Source organism: Pleurodeles waltl, chromosome 6 (assembly GCF_031143425.1).
Source record: "Pleurodeles waltl isolate 20211129_DDA chromosome 6, aPleWal1.hap1.20221129, whole genome shotgun sequence".
NCBI lineage: Eukaryota > Metazoa > Chordata > Amphibia > Caudata > Salamandridae > Pleurodeles > Pleurodeles waltl.
In genome coordinates, this window is record NC_090445.1 from 1,509,244,681 (window position 1) to 1,509,267,986 (window position 23,306).

The window sequence follows — 23,306 nt, forward strand, 5'->3', positions numbered from 1 at the left end:
ATGTCAATTTTTGCACGATTCCCTGTTACTTCTAATTTTCACACAGCCGCCTGAGGCCTGTATTTCATGCACACTGTAGGCTTTACAAGTGTGTCCTGACAAATTCTAAGAATAAAACTGCGCAATCTAAAATGGTTCCTATGTGCAATTGTGTATTAGAGCTGAATCTTCATTATAATTTTTAGTGCTATAAGCCCCAGGACCAAGAGGAAGAAGTTCACTTATGCTGATAGAGTCCGGACCTTGAATCTGAGGCGAAATCTCAACCAGTTGGATGCCATATACAGAGAGAAAGAGCTGACCATTCAGAAACTCAGGTTTGTTTTCTCTTTTGAAATGTCTTGGACTGCAATAACATGCTCACAACTCTGACAATATTTCCGTCACTAATCCTGTTTGAAAACAATCTAATTTTATCTTTTCCCTCTTCAAACCAGACACTTTCTATCCTTCAGTTGGTATGTTGTGACCTCGGGTTAGAGTGCACCTACTTCATGGTGCCATGATTTGCCTTCATTTCATTTTCTGCCAGTGAGTGTACTCAGCCCGTGCCTTCAAACACGTACAAGGCCATTTACTCACACATAATGTTATTAAACTGCAGTCCCAGTACTTATTTAATAAGGTGCCCACTTTTATGAAAGGCACCCCTCTGTACCCATAAAAAAGAAATACAAAATTCTAAAAGAGGCTACTCTTTTTGCTACCTTTATAAAAGGATTGTGTTGTACCTACATCTCCCACTTTAACTCACTAAGCCAACCTCTAATCATGTAAAGACCCCCAGAAGGTGGGAGGGCTATAAGTACCTGGAAAAGGAATAGGAAGCATAGTAATTAAATTGCTTGAAAGTAATTTATGGATTTCCTCTTCATCTTATGCACCTTCCAGTCCTTAAGCATTGAGGATTTACCAAATGTTGCAGATCAGTTTTTAAGGATTCCTAGAAAGATGCACCAAAACATCAAGTCAACATTCGATGCACAGTATGTTTATTGAATCCACACCTAAGTTTGAGCTACAGATGCCCACCTCCTTCCCATTTCCCGCCTTTAAACGATACAGACTAAAGGAAGAAGAGGGCCTCGCTATTTTCCTGCAGATACATGCCAGTGAATGCCCTGTGTCAAAGCCCAGGACACATGAATACCTCCAGGAATTTCCGTACCCACTGTAGTTTACCTTTTGAAAATACTGTTCCCCTGCTCATATAACTGTCACCTTGGAAGGCCTACCCCTGTCTTTCTACCCGAAAATAAACAAATAAACACATACAGGGAGTTTAAGGCGATATGACTGGATAGCTGAGCCACTGATTATAATTTTTTTTTTTTTTCACTGAAAATAGGTTAGAGTGATGTTATAGTTATTTAAAAATGTCAGTTTTAACATAACATTTTCAACAAAAAAAAACACTGAAATTCACCAGTTACAGTTAGCTGGAGTAACTATACCGCATTCCCTTGCCATGCACTACTTATGACTTCTGTTGGACCTAGGCCTTTTTGCAGAGTTGTCCGCAAACTTTTTGCTTTCTTCCTCCTATTTTGGTTGGCTGTAGGACTTTGGGCACTTTATCACTGCTAACCAGTGCTAACGTGCATATGCTCTCTGTCTAAAATGTACTGGTGATTGGTTTATCCTTGATTGGCATGTTTGATTTATCAGTAAGTCCCTGGTATAGTGCACCAGGTGTGCCGAGCGCCTGTAAATCAAATGCTACTAGTGGGCCTACAGCGCTGATTGTGCCACCCACATGATTAGCCCTGCAAACATGTCTCAGGCCTTCAATTGCAGTGCCTTTTGTGTGCACTTTTACACTGCCATGTCGACCTAGCAAGTGCACTTGCTTGCCAGGCCCAAACCTTCCCTTTTACTACATGAAAGTCACTCCTAGAGTTGGCCGGAGGCAGCCCCATGGGCAGGGTGCAGTGTATTTAAAAGGTATGAAATGTACTGGTGTGTTTTATAAGTTCTGATAGTGAAATACTGCTAAATTAGTTTTTCACTATTGCAAGGCCTGTCTTGCCCATAGGGTAACATGGGGATTGCCTAGAGAAATATCTTTTAAGTGTAATTTCCCATTGGGAGCTGGTAGAGATGTGGAGTTTGGGGTCTCTGAACTCACAATTTATAAATACATCTTTTGGTGAAGTTGATTTTTGAATTGTTAGTTTGAAAACGCCACTTTTATGAAATGCCATTCTGTGCCTCTGCCTGTCTACTAAATTCAAATAGGTCAGGATGACAGTTGGGCTGTTTGTGTATTCACTTTAGACATTCACACAAAGGAAGCTAAGTTGTGCCCTGCATATCCTGATGGCGCATCAACAGGCTGATGGGTCTTCCTGAGCTAGAGTGGTGGGAGGAGCTGACACTTGCATCTGAATAGGGCTGTGCCTTTTCTCACACAAAGCAGTTTCCAATCCCCTGGAGTGTGTCTTGGGCCAGGGCAGGGAAAGGCTGGGTCCTGTGCACTACAAATACTTTTTTGGGGAGTTTGCCTACTTCAAAGACAGAAATGGGCAGAAGTACTGGACCTCTGACACCACAGAGTTAGAACACTTCCAAGCTGAGGACATTCTGCCAGGAAGAAGAGCTGGATGCTGTAGGAGGGACTGCCACCATGCCTGTTGCATTGTTGTGCTTGCCTGCTGCTAGCTGTTTCTGTCCTGGTAGTGAAAGGACTGGACCTGGCTTTCTATATCCTGCTTTCCAAGTTTCTGGAAGGGCTTGAGCTGACCTTGCCTCATGTTAAGAAGTCTCACGGCCATCAAGACTTCACCTGCCAGCTTCTGGGCTCTCTTGTCTAGAGTCCTGACTTGCCACGTAGTGCCAAATCCAGTTCCTGGGCCCTTGGAAGGGATCTCTGGTGCAACCAAGAAGAAACTAAGTGCATCGACTCCAGAGCAACTTCGGAAGTCTCCAGGAATAAGTGCATCGACTCCAGAGCAACTGCGGAGTCCTGTGCTAGGACTCCGCGCTTCTGCCTGCACCGGAGCCATGGTTCCTGCTGATTGCAACAAACACGACCTGCATCACAGGCCCGATGCCACAGCAGAGCCTTTGAAGTCCTGCCACAGCGTGAGTCCCGAGTGCCCGACATCTGGGACACCTGACTCCGCTGCAGCACCTGTGGCCCTGTCGTGTGACTGCAACATGCAAAGTCGAGGCCTCGTATCTTGACCTGCTGAATTCATCGACCCCCGCAGGCTCGTAAGGAACCGATGCCTCACCACCAAAATAGGTTTGGCACTGTGATGAATCTTCACAAAATTAGGCAGAAACTTTGAAAAGATTAATTTTGAGTTGTTATGTCACGTTTTGTTCCAATACTTCAAATAAGTACGACGTTAAAGGGTAGGGGTGGGGGTAAAACAAATAATTTCAGTTGCTTATAACTTTGGCACTGTCTAACAAAACTGCATCAAATGAAGTATCCCATTAGCAAGTTGCACTCAGTGAGTTTTTTTTTGTTTTAGGTTTTGTGGATATCCTGTGGGGAGAGGTGTCCAGGTAGTAGTATTTCACAAATATGCATCAAATATGGCAGGCAGTTAGCAAGTGTATGCCATCAATGCAGGTAGATCAGATCTGATTTTGTTCAGGTTCAGAGAGGAATTTTGGGGGCCAAGGGTGTCAGCATATTTTTGATTTACTAATGATCTTAGCACTGTTTAATGGATTTGCACAAAATTTGGTGGAAATTTAGACGTTTTGCCTACTCTTGGTTTTCTCCATTACATGGTGCTGTTTGATGAATCTACATGAAATCTATCATGTACTAAATTAAGCTCTTTGCAATGCGAGGCAGGCCTAGCAACCAACTTTAGCTGTGCGTAGCATAAGCATGTTGGGTGCAAAGCCCAGCTGAAGGCTGTGCGTAGTGCTGAATGGATAATTGGCTGGTGCCACCATGCTTAGTACACCTCTAAGTCAATTGCCTAATTGACTACAAAGGCTACAAAGACCAAAACAAGGCATGGCATAAGTGTTGGTGTGCATTAGGAGTTTATGAATTGTACTCCTTAAGATTTTATTGTGTTTCTCAGTGTGTAAATATATACATGTATATATATGTAGATATATATCCAATAATGAAATGACGTGCTCACTCAGATGAGATGAAGTAGAGTTTACTCTGAAAACTGATGACTCGTTTCGGCCGACCCCGCAGCCTTGATCACATGACATGTAACATCATACACAGAATGAAATACCTTCAACAGACATAAAAGACAGACAAAAAGTGCACAAATTCTAAGGGTGCCATCTTGTAAGGGATAGTACATATAGGCTGCATGCTGCAACATGCACAATCCAACGTAAATAGAAACCTAAAATTGCGATATGTGTCACAAAATTGTATATGGTCAGATAGAAAACCAAACGTCACATACCAATAACTAATATATAAAATAAGTGGCAGCAATGTTTTGATAAAATATATATATATATTGTTACCTATTGGCGGTCACCACTAGGTAGTTCTAGTTAGGACTGAGTTCATATACAAAAAAGCATTTTTTGTTTTGCTAATAACTTTGATGCTGTTTGATGAATCTTCACAAAACATTCCAAGAAAATAAGACGCTCACTTCAGCTGCTGTCTTGAATATTTCAGGGTGGTCTGTCCAGCGGGGGCCAAGAAAATGGCAGAAAGGTAGCTCTTGGTCCAGAAAAAGACCTTTCTGTTATTTGATGTAAATCTGTTCAGTAGTTTTTGAGAAATTAAAGGAAATCCAAATTTGTATATATAGGGATGCGGAGGATTCGCAACCCCTCTTGATCACTTGCTGAAATCTGATTGCCAGCTTACACTTCAACAAGGAAGTGGTGGCAGCCATGTTGGGAGTCAGCTTCAGCAGAGTCCCACAAAAAAGAATAACAAAAACAAAAGGGGGCAGGGTACGGACACCCTGACCCCGTAGCTCTAGTGCTGGGGTCCCAAAGGGACCTCCCCAGGGCTAAAAAGCATTCTTTTAAACTTTTTTACTGGAAGTCACGGCGTATCCATGGATCCGGTGGAACACCCAAAAATAAAAAAGAAGCGCGGGCTCCTGCGCTTTGTAATTCTGAAGCCCCTGGGGGTCCAAATCCCAGGGGCATTGCTAATATAATGTGATAGGGCCTCCCACCCTCCCCGGAGCTCCAGGGACCACCACCTCCCAGGTGCTATTTTCATGGGATGGGGGGGGCCACCCTCAAGGAGCCACTGATGACCCTGGGACATAGCTGGTTGCTGTGGCTTGGCGGCAGCTTTGACAGCTGCCACTAAGCCACAGCAAGCACTCCGCTCAGATCAAGGGAGAGCTGTAAGACAGCTCTCCCTTGATCTGAGCGGATGTTTCCTCTGTCTGCCTGCCTGCGAAAAGGCAGGCAGGCACAAAGAGGAAATTGCTCTCACAGCTCCATCTCTGTGACAGCAGTGCTGGCTCCTTCAGGAGGAGAGGAGCCAGCTGGGACTGTGGGGGCCTTCAGGCTCTCCCCACGGTCTCCAACATTGAGACTGTGTGCCCTGGAGGGCACCCAGGTCACATGGTCGGGACCCTGGGGATGGGGTCTCTGGGGCCAAAGTTAGCCCTGGGGAAGGGGGCCATGCAGTCCCCCCCCCCCCCCCAAAAAAAATAATTAGGCCAGGCCTGGGGGGATGGGTCCCTGGGGCCGAAATCAGCCTGAGGAGGGGGACATGCGCCCCCCCCCCCCCAAAGCCATTTAAATGTTTAGTCCCCCACTCACAAAAACAAAGAATAATAATTAGGCCGGTCCTGGGGATGGGGTCCCTGGGACTGAGATCGGCCTTGGGAGGGGACAGCATGCCCTCCCGCCCTCCCAAAAAAAAAGTTAGGCCGGGGGGGGGGGGGCAGGGGTTTGCCGGGGCCGAGAACACCCTGGGGGAGGGTGCTGCATGGCCCTGGCATGTGGAGGGAGGCCACATGGCCCCCCTCCTACAAAAAAAAAAAATTTCAAGAATTATTTCGCCTGGGGGATGGGGTCCGTGGGGCCAAGATCGGCCGTAGTGAGGGGGGACCACGCGGCCTCCCTCCCCCCAAAAAATGAATAATTAGGTTGGGCCGGGGGAAGGAGTCCACGGGGTGGAGTTTGGCCAGGGAAGGGGGGGGGGCTGCACAGCCCCCACCCCCCAAAAAAAAAATTATGTTTGGGCCGGGCCGTGGGGGATGGGATCCCTGGGGTCAAGATCCGTTCAGGTAGGGGGGCCGTGCAGGGTTAGTTGGTCTAGTGGTTGGCCTCAGGGAGGGGTGCGCTGGGCTCTAAGGTAACTATAAATCGTGCCCCTTCCTTTATCCTCAATTTTACAGCAAATGTTTAATTGATATTATTAATGATGTTACTAAAGATGTCATTAGTGATGTAATATGTGGGGTAATTAGCAGTACATGGCAAGGACGCTAGTTATAGTTACCTTAGGGCACAAGTTGTAGTTACTTGAAATAACCATAACTATAACTGTTGAATTTCTATGGTTTTGTGCGTGTTAATTCAGAACCTCACCATAACGTCCCTGTAACCTTTGGGGTTTTTTCAGGAAATTTCCATTTCCATTTTTTTTTTTTACATTAAATAATTTCAATTACTTTATGCTATCCCAACCAACGTGGGCACAACCTTTGGCCATGTAGGGTGGGCATTGACCTCACAGCCTGCTGCCTAACCCCTATAAACACCCAGCCCGGCCCCACTTATGGCCTTCGGCTGTGTGCACCAGGGGTTTGCTGCACGGACTGGCTTGTGGCCAGGCCCTGCAGGCTATTCCCAATAACCACCCAACCCCACACCATGCATAGCCTTTGGCCATGCGTGTTGGAGATTAACTTGAATTTTGTTTGAGGAGGGGGACCCTGTGGACCACCCTCCACTGGGCTCTTTGAGTCCCTGGGACCACAACTTCCCAGGGCTTTAATTAAAGAAAGGAGGGTGGCCAGATGGACTCCCTCCTGCAGGATATGGCATTGCTTTCGCACGCAGGGAGCGTCTAGAAATGCAGCTCCCTGTGTGCAGGAGCAATCATTTCAGAAACAGATAAAAACTCTGCTTCCGTCGAGCGGGATGAGTTTGACAGCTCCTGCTTGCTAGAAGTAGAGTTCGTGTTTGCTCTCGCTTGGGCAGAGCTGTCACAGCCCAAATTGCAAGCAACATTGGTAGAAGCTGCTGATGTAGGGTAAAATAAATTTAGGATGGTGAGAGATTATTGCATATAACAGGAGAAATTTAACTATCTGTTTTGATGTATTGAAGCGTAGAAACTGGTCGACAATCAAAGTTTTCAGTGCCATTGAGACATCTAAGTAGACAGGATGAAAGACCTTGTCTAGGAGCAGAGTTTAGTGGAGTTGGTAACTTTAAGATCACTGTTGCTTTGCAATGATATATTTATCACTTTTGGTGGCTTATCTTGCCCAGTGTGAAACTGCAGAATGTTGCTAAAACCATACAGGACTAGGAGATTCCTGCTGTACCACATGTGGTGATTTCCTTATGGGTTGGTGCTTTGGAAGGAAAATAGGGGCATTAGGAAAGCAGTGTACATGCCATGAACCATGTTGCATTTGAATGACTGACTAGATGTATCAAGCTATCAGTGAAAGAGTCCTTTGGCGGACATCTCAGATTTCCAGCCTGGCTGGAGTAGCAAGTGTTACAACACTGTCACTAATGAGCATTGGTCTTCACAACTCTTTGTCAGACTTAGAATAGAGAGAATACAAGGGTTTGTTAGCCAGCATGATGTCCGTGTTCTCTTATTCTACACATGGTCTGCAGCTTGCAGTTGTTGCAATTTTTATTATGTACATGGGGAACCCCTGCTGGGGTCCCCTGCCCCCCCCCCCCCACCCCTGCACCACGCCCTTCCCTATGAACACACCTGCCCACAGTTCACACTTTGCTTACCCTAGTGACCTCTGCTAAGCAAGCATACCCGCCTATATTTATAAAGCTTCTGACTCAGTTGCTTTAGCCTGCCCGTGCCACCTTTCATACACCCCCACTCCTTCCCTAGTTACACATTCCATCCCCGGTTGATGATACTGCAACAGTATGCCTGTAAATTTCACTAGCCCTTAACAACACATCCTGCACCTTTACTGTCTGAGTCAGTACAGGGGTTATGTACCAATCTCCAACTTTATTGTGAGACAGTGTACTCCATTGGATTACCTATCAAGTGTACCATGTTTGACGGCTAATCTAGTTGCAATTATTGTGTGTCTTGTTAAAAAAACCAATAAACACATTTTCAAAAAAATTATAAACATATGAGACCATACAGTTTCTATGTGTGGACCTCGTAGAGCACCATAGGCATGAATAAATGGATATTAAATCCTGTTAATCACTGCTATGATATAGCAACAGTCGTGAACAAAAGTTTCTCACTTTCAAAAAGGGTACGTGCTCTCTTTGCCTGTATTCCCCCACTGCTCCCTGTCTCCAGAGACCCGAAAGGGGCGGTGGAAGGGGGCCTGGTGGTCTAACCTGCTTTCTCTGGCCTCTTTCGGGTTTCCACAGACCACAGGAAGGTGGGAGAATGTGTACTGCACGTTTCCAGTGGCAGCGCTAGATTCCCTCTGTGTGGGTCTCTGCTGGCCCACACCAACAAAGACTTTACACCTACACTCACTAACAAAGCTCTCTGAGAGCCTGTCAGCACAGTGCTGGCTTTCTGCTACATGGACATCAGAGCTCGTGGTTTCGGAACTGAGGGGAGGTGTAGAGAGCCCAGGGGTGGGAGGCAGCAAGCCAGGCATCATTTTTAGGATCAAGCCTGCAAGTGAATTTGCTAGCGCATTAGTCTCGCCTGAGAGACTCTATTCTGTACAGTAAAGGGCTTGGAGCCTGCCTGTCACTCACCATTTATTGGTTTGCGTGGCACACTTCTTTACAGCCTCGTAATTCGTTACTGCAGGCCAAGTATCATTTTCGTTACTGGATTTAATCAGTGCCCGTCCTCTGCTCCAGACGTGATGAGGTACTATTTTGTTCTTTTTGAATTTCTAATGCCTTGCAAACAGAAGGCTTGTGACGGGCAAAAACGTGCCCTGCAGGACAAACAAAATTGCAAAGTTTTATTTTCTATAGTTAACTTTCTTTTATTTTGCCAATTTATGTTTTTCTCACTTTGCACTCATTTTTTCTTTTGTTTTTGCTCATGAGCGCTGTTCTAAAAAAATCATGATTATCTTGTTCTAAATATTGCAAAGCAACATTGTTTCTTTATTATGTGTAATTTCTGAAATTATAGTTTAACACATAATCGTGTAGTACACCCCAACCCGCCCTACTACAGTCCACCCCACTCCAGTTCAAGCCAGTCACCCCAATCCAATCAAACCCAACCCACTCCAATCCTCCCACCCCTATCTAATCTGCTTCACTCCATTTCGCCCCACTCCAATCCAAAACAATCTGCACCACTCCAAAACAATCTGCCCCACTCTAATCCAAAAGCATATACCCCACTCCCAGCTACCCCTCTCCAATCTTCCCCACTCCAATCCAAAACAATCTTCCCCCCTCTAATCTACCTAAATCGAAAACAATCTGCCCCACTGCTATCTGCTGCACTCCAATCTAAAACAATCTGACCCACTGCAATCTGCCCCACAGCAATCCAAAACAATCTGCCCCACTCCAGTGTTCCCCATTCCAATCTAAAACAATCTGCCCCACTCCAACCTGCCCAACTGCAGTCTGCTCGCTCTAGTCCAACTCAATCTGTCACACTTCAATTTGCACTACTCTGTCCAAAATAATATGCCCAATCCAGTCCAATCCACCCTACTCATCCCAGTTTACCCCACTCCCATCCACCCCACTCCCATCCAATCCACCCCAAACTAACCCAGTCCACCCCACACCAGTCCTGTCCACCCCACTCCATTCGGCCCTAATACAATCTGTCCCACTCCAGTATGCCCCTCTCTACTCTGCCCCACTCCAATCCAAAACAATCTGTCCCACTCCATCCCCCCACTGCAGTCCAAAACAGTCTGACCCACTCCAATCTGCACCACTTTAATCTAAAACAACCTGACCCACTCCACTCTGCCCCACTCCAATCCCACACAACACACTCTACTCCACCCTAATCCAGCCCAGTCCAATCTACCCCACCTCAATCCAATCCACCCCACCCCAATCCACTCCAGTCCAAACAACTCTGGTCTAAACCACCCCACTGCAATCCAACCCATCCTACTCTAGTGTAATCCACCCATCTCCAGTTACTCCACCCCACACCAATCCAATCCAATCCACTCCACTCCAATCCCCCATTGTCCACTCTACCCGACTCCAAAACACAGAACACCCCACACCAATCCCTTCCACCCCACCCCACCCCACCCTAATCCACCCCACTCAATCCAGTCCACCCCACCCCAATCGGATCCACCACACTGCAGTCCACCCCACTCCAATCCAGTTCACCCTATACCAGTCCAATCCACCTCACCTTAATGCAATCCACCCCGCTCCAATCATCCCCACTACAGTCCACCCCACCCCAGTCCAACCCACTGGGCCCCAGTCCAATCTACCCCACTCAATCCAATACACCCCTTCCTCAGTCCACCCTACTCCATTTCAATGCACTCTACTCCACTCTACCGCACGCCAATCTACTCCAATCCACCCCACTCGAATTAACCAAACTCCACACCAATCATTCCCTCAAAGCAACCCACCCTACTCAAATCGAGCCCACTGCAATCCACTGCTCTCCAATCCACCCCAATCAAATCCAACACACCCACTCCAATCCAGTCCACCAACCCCACTCAACTCCATTCCAACCCACCACCTCCCAGGTCAGTCCACCCCACTCCAATCCATCTACCCCACTCGAATCCACATCACTTAGATCAGTGCACCCCACTCCAATACTATCCACCCCACTCCAATCCATCCCACTTCACTCCAGTCCAATCCAGTGAATCCACTCTTTCCCACTCCGGTCCAATCTAATCCACCCCACTCCAACCTGATCCACCCCACTCCAGTCCAGTCCACCACACCCCAATCCACCCCCACCCCACCCAAATCACTCCAATCCAAACCACCCACCCCATCCAATCTAATTCACGCAACTGGAATCCCCCTCAGTCCATCTTACTCATTTCAATCCTCCCCACCCCACTCTACTACAATCAAATGAAATCCAGTCCACCTTACTACCTCAATCCACTCCACTCCACCCCACTCCACCCCAGTGTACTCTACTTACAGTCTCTGCCACCGAAACACTGAACTCTACGGCCCGGTACTCAACTCTTTGACACACTACTCCCCCCCTACCTTCTCCACTCTGACGCTCCAATAAATCCACCCTACGAGACTCTACTCCCCTATTCCACGCCATTAACTTTTTAGCCGTGCTGAACAGTAGCCACACTGGTACACAAAATGGAAAAACCCATTGCCAAAGAATAGCTCGTGTAAAGGCGAGACCTATTGGCTTTGCCAAATTTTTTTTTTTAAATATTTGTATGGGGGAGGGGTGGGACTTGAAGCGATTGTAGTACGGGTGGCAAGACGCCAGTCTTTCTGTGGTCGGGCGGTGGTTGGTTAGCTGGACACCAGGTAATTTGTTTTCAATATGTTGAAGAGAAGGGTGAATCTAAGGGTGACGGTCGTGGGTGGCAGTTCAGCAGGTCACTTAATCATCAAATCATACATATTGGAAGGGATATTTCAGCCTTTTTGTGCTTTTAAGGGAAAAAGGAGAACCATGGAGTTGAGTAAAAATTGTAGTTGTTAAACAGCAAGGGACAATTCATTTTGAGGCATGCACAGGTAAAGTGGCCATGTTTTTAAGTAACAGTCATTGAAGGCTGTTAAATATCACGAAGACACAAAAAAGGTGATGACAATTTTCAGCACAAGAGTTAACGGTGACATTCATGCCCAATGTTCTTGGTTTCAGAGAAGAGTTGAATGCCTGCCGGAATCGCATTGATTCCTTGGAATGGCAGCGTGGAAGCGTGGAGCAGGAAATCGAGGCAGAGAAGGCAGCCGACAACATGTGAGTACCTAGTAGGACGCAGGTTGCTTGTAAGCGGTGTGATACTGTAGCAGTGCTCTGGGGTTCTCTCCAATGGCTTTAATCCTGAGCAAACGATTGAAATGAAAACTGTAATTAACACTGGATGCCCAGAAAAGGACACTGATTTCATTTGCAAATACGCATAGGTACTGATCATGAGTTAGTATTTCAGTACCATGTCTATAACCTTGCCTACATGCTGTCAAAATGTTTTTATCCTTGCACTGCCCTTTCTGTTGTACAACTGTATGTTTCTTACTTCACTGGTGTAACTTTTTGTCTTCAGACTGCAATTTTCCTTTCTCCTTGTACGCTCCCTCAAAAACACGCACCATTACAATTGGATCAACATCTCCACACCATGATGGAGGCCTCACGCCCCACCATACTGTATATACCAATGATTCAAAAGGGATGTCTAAACTGCCCTTTTACTACAGTTAATACTGTGGATGATTGAGCAGGCAGTACCACTTTCAGGCTTTGTATTGGCCCTCTTTGCCATCCCTCCCCCACAAACATTCACCTCTGACTCCAGCATGGCGGTGACATAGACTGTGTTCACATTGCTTCAAAGGTTTCAGTTTGATGATGTGTGACAATTCCGTGCTTTCAGTTTCAAGATGTGTGACACTGGATGGATGGACACTAACTCTATCTATAATGTTAATGACCAGTCTCTCTCCGGGAAAAGTGCAATTACAAGAGAATTCAAAGGATCTTGGCTAATAAGCCAACACCGACCATATGGCCTATTACCGAGGACATGACCAGGAGGCAGATAGGCCATGGACTCACTGCACACATACTCCCAATCACATGCTGACTGATGGAGTTAGGTGTTAGACTTGCGTTTTATACACGCATTGAATCCTATTTCCTGTCCTCAAACAGGAGAAGTTTAAAATATTTCAAATTTTGCTATTCATTTTTTGTTTTTTTGTTCAACATTAGGACCACCAAATCAATATATTGTTTTTCTCGTACGAAATTTATCACATCAAGAGATAAGAAGCAAGGACTACCACAAGTTTTATACAACTCACTTATACTGTAGTGAGTTGAAACTCTGATACTAAATGCATGTGCAGCAACGTTACAACATAAGACATGCAAGCTGCTGTCTTGCATGACTGTCAAGTGGCACTTGTTAATTTGCCTGCTTTGCGCACTGCTCTACCAGCAGTTTATTGCAAAGTCTAAATTAGAGTGGAAAAAAAACTGTGAGAAGAATTTCTTCCTAACTCACAAAATGTGCACCGCAACAAGCAGGGTGCGTAGCTCATAGAGGATGTTTGGGGGGTTACACCCCCTTATAGATGTAATTTGTGATGAATAGTTTGGTACATGTGGTTTCAGTTGGGCATGGTTGAGGTGTCTGTCGGATTTCATTAGGAAATCTTGCACACAGACAAAAACACAACACACACACTCCCTCTCTCTGTTTGGTAAGACTTAAAAATGTGGGTTATTTCACAAAATAATGTTTTTCTCTTACTTAGTACCCCTGCCAATCTTCATTCTTCTACCTCCCCGCTGCCCCTTAAGCCCCTCTTGTGGGCCCTGCTTGTCCTATAATGTATTTTCACATTATATGGCATCGTAATTGTTGGGAAATCTGAAGCGCACACCCACCCCCAATCTTACCGACCAAGCTACGTCCATGGCAACAAGTGTTAGCAAAGCCAGTAGGCGCAGCATTACTGTGCTAATGCATGAAAACACATCCTTGCACAGATCATCACAGAGTATTTGTTCCCTTTCACTGCCTAACCTCATGGACCGCACCACAAGCTTGGAAAATCAAAACCATTGGGCAAGACATAGGAGGCACCGAATAGGGATGTTCTTCGACACAATAATATGACATACAACATTGCACAGAACCCACATACTTGGAGCTGAATACAGACAGTTGGTCACTGAAGGGAGAGATTATGGAGTTCGCTACAGAAGGAGGATCAAAGTCTCAATATGTTTTCCTAGAAGTCCCAGACTACTAAAGTTCCCAACAAGGATTGTTAAGCTTGGTGGAAGCCCTGTTTCAACACTCGACTGCTGAGAGGTACGAGGGTCATTCGGCAGCTGATTATGCCACTGAAGAAACATGCCGAATGCCATGCTCCGTTATCTTTAAGGACATCAAATGGATGGAGCACATTATTCACCCATCTGAGCATGCTGACCATGGATGAGGCCTGGTCCCCAGAAGAGAAAAAGAGGGTGGGTATATACAAGGTCCCAAATTGAAGTTTTTTTGGTTACTTACAATGGTAAAACGTCGACTGTCTGTTCGTTCAGCTAGATGTTGTTTGGAAAGTGGATTATTATGTGGTGTGGTTGTGCAACCTCATTGTTTAATAAACTCACTAATCCATCTTGAGTCCAGTCAGGCTTGCTTGTAAAACCTTAACTCAACCCTGGGTAGCTGTAGCTTTGAGCAGTCAGGCTTTAACAAAGGAACAAATGCAAAACATTTAGAAGTACCAAAACAATTGAATAAGAAAGAAACGACACAAAGGAACTTCAACAGCAATTTATAAAAATAGACCTTATTTTTATGAATTTTTCAACACCAAAATGAACAAAATCCACCTGAGAGTTTCAGACATATAAATTGTTAAGCAGATCATAAAGCACTATTTTCCACTCCAATCACTCCAATAGCAAAGAAGCATTGGCAACTACTGCAGTTATCAGTTACTTTGAAAACTTTGGTAAAATTGTATTTGGTTACTCCGGCCTGCTCTGGGCAACCAGCTCTGGCATAGAGGAAGTGACAGGGACAAATAAAGCTCAGGAGGACAGCTACCTTGCAGTCAACACAGTCTCCAGTCCAGTTTCAGGCCTCTGTGATGAACTGCAATAGACAACAATGGATACAGGATGCTGATCCTGTTGATGGGGGTTTTCCTAGGGCCACTCTTCGGTCCACGCATGCAGTGGGGTGACTTAGGCGACAGAGATCGATGTCCTTTGAAGTCCAGAATCCAAAATGTTGCCCTGGTCTTCAGTTACTGTGAAACAAGCGGTTACCTAGACGCGAGGCTATTGTCTGTCTTGGGTGACCAAACTGCACTTAGATGACTCTCCTGTGTTCAGCAGACGCTGGTGCAACCTTTGAGCGTCAGGACTTGGTCTCCCAGGTTGCACTTCAGCCATCATTGGTGATCAAGCGGTTGTGGCTACCAACTCGCTAAGGCAGACTTCCGGTTGTGGCTACCAACTCACTATGGCAGACTTCTTCAGCTTTTGTGGCCCTGAAGCTGTAACAGGGAGTCAGCCAACTGACTCTTGGAGTTCACCTTTTCTGTTTGGGGCTCAGGGATGACGTTCCTCAAACAGGGCACCACAGGCACATTTCTCTCTGTACAAACACAAGGATCAGCAACTGCAGTCCAATCTTTGGTGCAGTCTCCTATTACTGGATCCAGGAAACAGCAGGGCAGTCATTTTGTCCTCTCTCCAGTGCAGAGGTGATCTGAGGTCTGGGTGCCATTTTTATGCCCTCAATTTGCACTGGGGAAATGCAGTGACTACTAGCTAATGGGCTACCAGGTCCCCTCTCACGCTACAACTTCCTGCAAAGTGGGGCATCTAACTATCCCAGAGTACAATATTCTTCCCACCACCAAGATGACAGAATTCTTCACTCGGGTGTGGCGCTTGGAAGCCCTCCCTAGAGGTGTGGCTACCTGAGTGCTACATGCCCACAGGAAAACCGGTTTGGCAGTGGGTACCCTCTTTGACTACCAGAACAATAGAACAGCCCCTCTCTTACATGCACACCATTCCTTTCAAATGCAGCTTCCTCTTTGAAACTTGCCTTTTGGCTCACACCTTGTTTGGCTTCCTACCTGGGAGAGGTAACGCCTCTTCCAACGGCAGGTATCTATTGGTAGTCATTCACATGTCTCCTGAAGAGGGTAGAAGGCTGTCTTGTGGCCCGCAACCCTCAATGGCCATTGGAAAAATTGGGAAACAGAGTGGCAATTTTCTAAAGTTGTCTTTTACTGCAAAGTTGCATTAAATTGACTTGGCATCAAGTCGGGAATTTAATTCAGTGATTCTTTTGATCATTTGAAGTACCAACTTTAGCAGTTCCATTCAAATGTTAGCATGGCTGAGTAGTCACCATGTAACCCTGCACTGGCAAATGGGGCTACTAGCCCTTCTACAGTAAAAACAACAATTTTGGGGTTTTAATGTTAGGACATTAAAACGTATGTCATACTTTTTAATATACATCACTCTCCCTGAGGGCTTGACAAGACTTACTAAGGGGGTGACATAAATATTAACAAGCATTTTCAATGCAACAAGTCTTGCATTTGTTCCAGTTAGAGGTATTAGCGTTGTAAAGCAAAATAAAACGCAGCGCGATCGCGCTACGTAAAATGCAGCACAATCGCGCTGCGTGTAAAATAAACAGATAAAGTCATCCTAACTCCAGGCTGAAAACGTTGAGCCTCGTATGTTTTTGGTTCTTTACCGGTGCTGTATAGGTGGGCTAAACACCGGAAAAGGCATGACATATGCATGCCTTTCACAAATGAAAGTAAGCGGATTTTAAAAGCAAGCCCACAAACCAATGTAAGTGACTGACGTGGCATGGGTGTGGTTTTATGCCCAAAGAGATATTACAGAATGGACGGAGTACTTTGTGCTCGCCTATAAAAAGGAAGGTCTGGACTTTGTCATTAGTTTAAATGGCAAAGACAAGTTTAGAATTTTAAAACTGCCCTACCAATCTACAGTGGCAGGCTGGGAGACATATTTTACTAAGTCACACTCGCAATGCCAGAAACAGTGCTGCAGTCTGTGAGCACACTTTAACTTACAGGTCCTAGATACCCCTGGATATATAAGGGACTTATAGGTAAATTAACTTATGCCAATTGGGTATAAGTCAATTAATATACCCTTTAAAGGGTCGGAGCACAAGCACTGAGGACTGGTTAGCAGGACTCAGTGAACTTTCAGACTAAAAAAATCAGCAGCATCAGTCCAAACCTTTGAGGGTGATCATGCAAAAAGAGATCTTTAGCACCCTTACAGATGGGAGCTAAAGGCCCTACAGAGTTGACACCTGAGATTTGACTTCCATTGGGAAGTCAAATCTTTGTTTCTTCTTTCTTTTCGGATGGTCAGGGTATTTCAGCCCTTGGATGAGGGTTTGTTTCTTTACTATGGCACCATCATCCCATGGTTGTGATAAATTAAAAGCCCAGCATGTGTTTTGCTCTTCATGCATTTTTTTCTTTTTTCTTGGTAAATGTTGTGACATCTTTGCTCTAGCATTGGTCTCTGTTTTGGCCACTGGATGATGGCTTGGTCCTTTACTCTGGCACTATTATTTCACAGTTGCAGTTAATTAAAAGCCTAAAATGTTGGTTTCTCATGGGCATTTTTTTTCTTTTTTTTTTGGTAAATGCTCTTCTATGGGTCTCTGGGTCATAAGTTTTGCCCTTTAGGTGCTATGCTCATTATTTTTTATATTTTTTGCTTGGTTTAGGTTGTGATAGTTGAGTTTTGTGTTTTTTCAGACTACCAGATATTATAGTGCGAACTACTTAACATGCCAAATTATGCTCCAAAATTACCTTATGTTTTGCTTTCCAATGCCAACATATCTTCGGAGGATTATATATCGGAAGCCAATAGCCCTGCAATCTCAGAAAATCTGGTTCAGAAACCTTTAGTATCATCAAATCTGGCTCCCTTCTTGAACTCTGTTCTCCGTCTATTCTTAAATTAGCGTTACCCACTCTGATTCCAGTTCTCACTCCTCTTTGTAATCTTTCTCTTCAGAGTTTCCTGAGGTCTGTTACCTCTTTGCTAAAGTAACCCGATGTGGACCCGTTATTTCTAGCCAACTATAGACCTATATCTCTTTCCTTTTCCATCCAGAATTATGAAGAAGGTTGTCAACAAGTGAATCTCCAACTATCCGGAGGAAGTCCATCTCCTTGCTCACTCTCAATCTTGGTTTAGATCCTGCCATAGCCCAGAATCCACCCTAGTTGTTGTTATCAATAACCGCTGGCCCATTCTGGACTCAGGAGGCACTGCTGCGTTGGTCCTATTAAACTCTCAGTAGCATTTGATATGGTATCACACGCTGTGCTGTTGTCAAGATTGGGCTTTGCAGCCATTGGAGTAAAGTTGGTTAAATTGATCCACTCTTTCCTATATATTAGAACTGAAACTGTAGCTTTTGAGACCTTCTGTTTCAAAACCTTCACCTAGATGTGCGGGGTTCTGTAAGGATCCCTGCTCAGTCCCACTCTTTTCAACACATATATGCCGCACTTGCTAGCATGATTAGACCTTTTAGTCTGCAAATTATTTTCTATGAAAACGACATTTCAGATCCTCATATTTCCCTTGATACTCTGGACACTAAAAGGAACTTTCTCAATTGCATGAAAGCAGTGGCTATTTGGATGGACAATTGACTGAAGTTGAAGGAAGATAAGACAGAAATGTTTATCTTTGGAAAAGATCCCGTAATTTTGGACACTTAAATGGGCACTTAATTGGTTCCGGGAGGAATTAGATCTACCCACCTGCTAGTGAACTGTACCAGGAATCTTGACATAGTTATTGAAAATAGCCTTTCACTCACTTCCCAGGTCAACCGAGTAGCCTTTTGTTTTCTCATCCTGTGAACTCTCCACAAACTGTTTCTGATTCAGGAACTTATAATGTCAAAAATTTATCATGGAAAAGCTTTGGTCTTAGACATGCCCACCTTCACTCTGAACCGCTTTAAAACTATTCAGAATGCGGCGTGGCTTCGGGCGTCAAGATGGCGGTCGCACTTTGAAAGTGCTCTGGACCCCTTCGTCATCCTCCCGAAATAATCACCAATCTGTGTGTACTCATGCACTACTAATTGTCACTGTGGACGCTTCGACAGGTGCGGGCCAGGAAGCGGCGAATGCTGAGACCGGGGACCCCCTGCAAAGGCTGAAATATGATCGGGCGCAGCGGCCAACATGGCGGCCATGGACTGTGGCGGCCGTAATGGTACACACCCCCATCGGGGGTGCATTTGAGACGGAGGAGCTGGATGAGCCGCGAGGACTCGGCTCGGTCCACCGCTGCCGAATAAGAAGGACCCTAGCGAAGATCTGAAGGGGGGAGGCGGCGATCGGCTGACCCCTGGGGTTGCAGTAAGGCGTTCCCTCTCTGCGGCTGCCCCGCGCGGAGAGGATCATCATCCTTCGCCCCGGAGATTCCCTCCCGGGCGCCCGGGCTCTGTCGGCACTCTCGCCTGGCTGCCCCACGGGGCGGGGCGCGCGGGGCCGTGCGGTGCGCTTCTGCGGTGGGGGCACCGGCCGGGTTGTGCAGGCCCACCCAGTCCGTCGCGGCTGAGCGAGGAGTTTGGAGAGGCTCCGAGGTGGGGGGGCAGGGGGCAATCAACTGCCCCCGGAGATGGCGATGAGGCGTTCCCCATCCGTGCAGCGTCCCCTGGGGTGGCGCCCCCCCCGGACACACATTCGGGACTGCAGCGCTTTGAGAGACCACTGGCGCGTGCAGTCCCGTAGCGCCCCCTCCTCTGCGTTTAGATGATACGGAAGAGCAGAGGTGGGTGAAGGAATACCGGGTTCTACTCTAGCGCCGTGGATAGCGTTGGGCCCGCAGCCAGAGATTGCGTGATTGACTGGGGACTTGGTGGATCGGTCCCCGGACCCTGGTTGAACTCGAGGACAGAAGGACTGGTCTCTCCCCCGCGGCGGGCGGGCCGCTTGGGGAACCTGGGTTCGCCTTCTGGAGCCCGGCGTGTGCCTCTGTGCACTCCCTGGTCTAGCTCTTGGAGGAGCGGGAGATGCTGAGGCCCACTAGTCCCCCCGGGTGGCGGCAGAATCTGTTGTCTCGTCGTCAGAGAGGAGGAGATACCCACTTGATGCCCCCCATTCTGGTTGTATGAACGTCTGCTCTCCCTGAGCTGGTTGAGTCCGTAACAGCCCGAAGTGACAGGAATCAAAGTTCCCAATCCTGTTGAGTGTCTTGCGCGGCTCGGCTGACCCCTTACGAGATCATGGGGAAGGATAAAGCAACGAAACACCCGTCAACAGCCCAACAAAAGATTGACCAGTTCACGACACGGGTGGCCTCTCGGAGTGATGGAGATGCCTCTGCTGGAGGCCCCCCCCTCTCACGATGGAGTGAATGCTATTCTATATTCCAAACCTCACAACTTGCTGTGGAGACAAAAATTGGAAAGGTGAAGGAAGATGTGGGCCTCATAAGACAAGATCTCAGAAACGCGGTATGTCGCATTACCACCGTGGAGGCCCGCGTCTCGCAAACTGAAGATTACCTGGCTGACCTCAGGGCTAAAGTAATTCAACTACAAACCCGTACCGGAGAGCTGCACTGACGCGCCGAGGATGCCGAAAACCGCTCCAGATGCAATAACCTCCACCTCGGTGCTTTTCCGGAAGGTGCGGAGGACAACAAGACACCAGATTTTCTGGAACAGTGGATCAAGACCTGGATGCCGGGCCACACACTCTCGCCCTGGTTCGCAGTCGAGCGGGAGCATAGAGACCTGGCCCTGCGGTCTCCTCCCGGCGGGCCCAGAAGACCTATAATCGCACGCTTCTTTAATTTTAAGGACCGGGATAGCATCCTAAGAGAAGCCAGGCGATCCGCTGACCTCAACTGGAACAACAACAAGATCTTAATATTCCTTGATTATACCAAGGAGCTCCAAGCCCGACGCCGGTCATATGAACAGGTCAAACAAAAGCTCCGGGCGATGCAGCTCTTGTATATGCTCCTCTTCCCTGCACGCCTAAAAGTTATCATGGCAGGCAAAACATTCTTCTTCGATTCATCAGAGGAAGAGCTGGACTGGCTGACGGAGGAAGGCATCGGGAGTCGGAAAGGTCTCCCGAGTGTGGGTGCCTCCTCTGAAAGCAGTCCCGGGCCCGACCGATCCCTCAAAGAAGCCGCAGGCGCACCAAGTCCAGGCGGGGAGGGAAGAGAGTATCCAATGACCAGCTTGGGTGTGACCCTGGTTTGGAAGCCGGTCCTCTGATGAAGGTGACTTGCGCAGAAACTCTGGGATCCTGCTCCCCGGTGCGGATGTCGGGTATTGACAACTTGAGCCAGTCCCCTGTACTAGGATAACACCAAACTGACGATCCAGAGGGATCCTATGGATGACGCTTGGCTCTGTAGGACATCATCATGCACAAATCAAGGCACTTCCGTGGGGGTCGGCTGCTGCTCCACTCGCCGGCTGGTTCGTCACACTTGACTTTCACTGTTTAATGGTCTTATAATCCATCTGAATGGAGGGGTCCATCACTTCACCTTAGTGACACCCCACCTGGCTGCGTTACCTCGTTTGGGTAGTTGGGCGACAGATGCTTCCGGGGTAGAAGTATGGGGTGGGCGGGGAATTGGGGGGCGTGAAGTTAATAACAGGATTCAGTATTGCTATTTTAATAAGTTTCCTTTTCCTTGTTTTTGTTTACATTTCTTTTATTTGGCTGGGATGGCCGACCTTGGGCCCCTTGGTGGGCTCGCAATATCATACTGCACTGACACAATGGACAGGTGGCACGCGCAAACTCAAATACTGTTGTGGAACGTAAATGGACTGCTGGACAAAATCAAGAGGTCCGCAGATACGCTCCGTCAGTGGTCTTATTACAAGAAACTCACCTTCTTGGTACCCTTTGCCCCATGTTGGCACGAGGGGGATATGCCAAAGGCTACCATTCTGGTTTTGCACGAGGGTCAAGGGGAGTGGCCGACCTTCTTCATCGCTTGCTGCCAATGGTCGTCACCTCTACGAGGTCTGATCCGCAAGGGAGGTTTGTGATGGTGTCCGGATCGCTTCAGGGATCGCTGTGTAACTTCGTATGCGCTTATGCCCCCCCTCAACCAGTTTTGATCATTTTCTACTAGTATTTCGCCGAGCTCTGGCAGACCTCCCCAGGGTTCCACCCCGGTGGGAGGTGACTTTAACTCAGTCCTGGACCCCTCGTGCCGCACGGGCATCTAGCCTGCACGGATGGGCTGAAAGCCTCGGAATGTGCGAGGTGTGGAGAACCTGGCATCGAAGAATGAGGCAATACACATACACTTCAGCAGCCCACCGGTCACACCCTAGAATTGACCTTGTGTTTATGCCGGCTCAGGATGTCTCTAACGTCACAGGTGCAGAGATCTTACCTCGAGGAGTTTCCGACCACTCACCAGTGCGGATCAGATTGGGTAACTCAGACCCGACCCAACGTCCGCTATGGTGCCTAGATGCGTGGCATCTGCAGGAGGGTGAATACACTCAAGAAATCAGAAACCACCTTACCCAATATTTTGAACACAATTTGGAATCAGTGCGGTCCCCGGGCACAGTTTGTGCGGCTTCCAAGGCTACCCTTAGGGGTTACGCCAAACACCTTGTTCGTATCTGGGAACGAGCCCGTGATGAACAGATGTCGGTTCTAGAGGCCAAGGCACTACGACTTGAGCGCAAATGCTCAATGGACACATCTACCTCCACACTGAGACAAATCACCAAGACTAGAGAGGAGATCAGGCACCTGGCCCTCGAATCCGCAAAACACATTTGGCGAGCAAAAGCAGCCCGAATATACGGCTGGGGAGACAGGAACGTAAAGCTCCTGCACTGGCTGGCCACACGACCACCCAGCTGATAGGGTCATCTCGGAAGTCCTTGACGAGTCCGGGACGCTTGCTAGGTCCCCACGCGACATCGTACAAAGCTTTGCCTCCTACTATACATGGTTGTATGCGGAACGCCCCAGACCCCCTGCCGAGAAAGAATCCCCCCTTCTAGAAGACGTTGTGCTTCCCAGGATCTCACAAGCAACTAAGGAGATTCTGGATGCAGAGTTAACCCTCGCAGAAATAGCAGGGGCGATATCCAGTCTTTCATCAGGTAAAACCCCTGGCCCGGACGGCTTTCCTACGGAACTTTACCACCGATGTAACAACATACTGAGCCCCCACCTCCTCAACATGTATGAGGAGGCTGAGAGGGAGGGCCACTTTCCCTCCGGGATCGACCAAGCCACTATTGTGGTAATCCCTAAGACCCAGCCCCCATCGCACTGCTGCTCGGCATACCGGCCCATTTCCCTTTTAAACACCGAAATCAAGGTGCTGTCAACCATACTTGCCACCAGGTTGAAACCTGTCCTCCCCACGCTGATACACCCTGACCAATGTGGGTTTATGCCCTCACGCAGTACTA

General features: G+C 47.3%; 1 protein-coding gene across 2 annotated transcripts in view; it reads left to right on the forward strand.

The window, feature by feature from the left end:
* CFAP74 (cilia and flagella associated protein 74) overlaps positions 1–23,306 on the forward strand; it is a 978,701-nt gene that overhangs the window by 66,713 nt on the left and 888,682 nt on the right. For both annotated transcript variants that reach the window (XM_069241006.1, XM_069241005.1), the window contains exons 5-6: positions 186–317; positions 11,945–12,043. In XM_069241006.1, the coding sequence (XP_069097107.1) occupies positions 186–317; positions 11,945–12,043 (231 nt within the window). The remainder of the gene's footprint in view (positions 1–185; positions 318–11,944; positions 12,044–23,306) is intronic.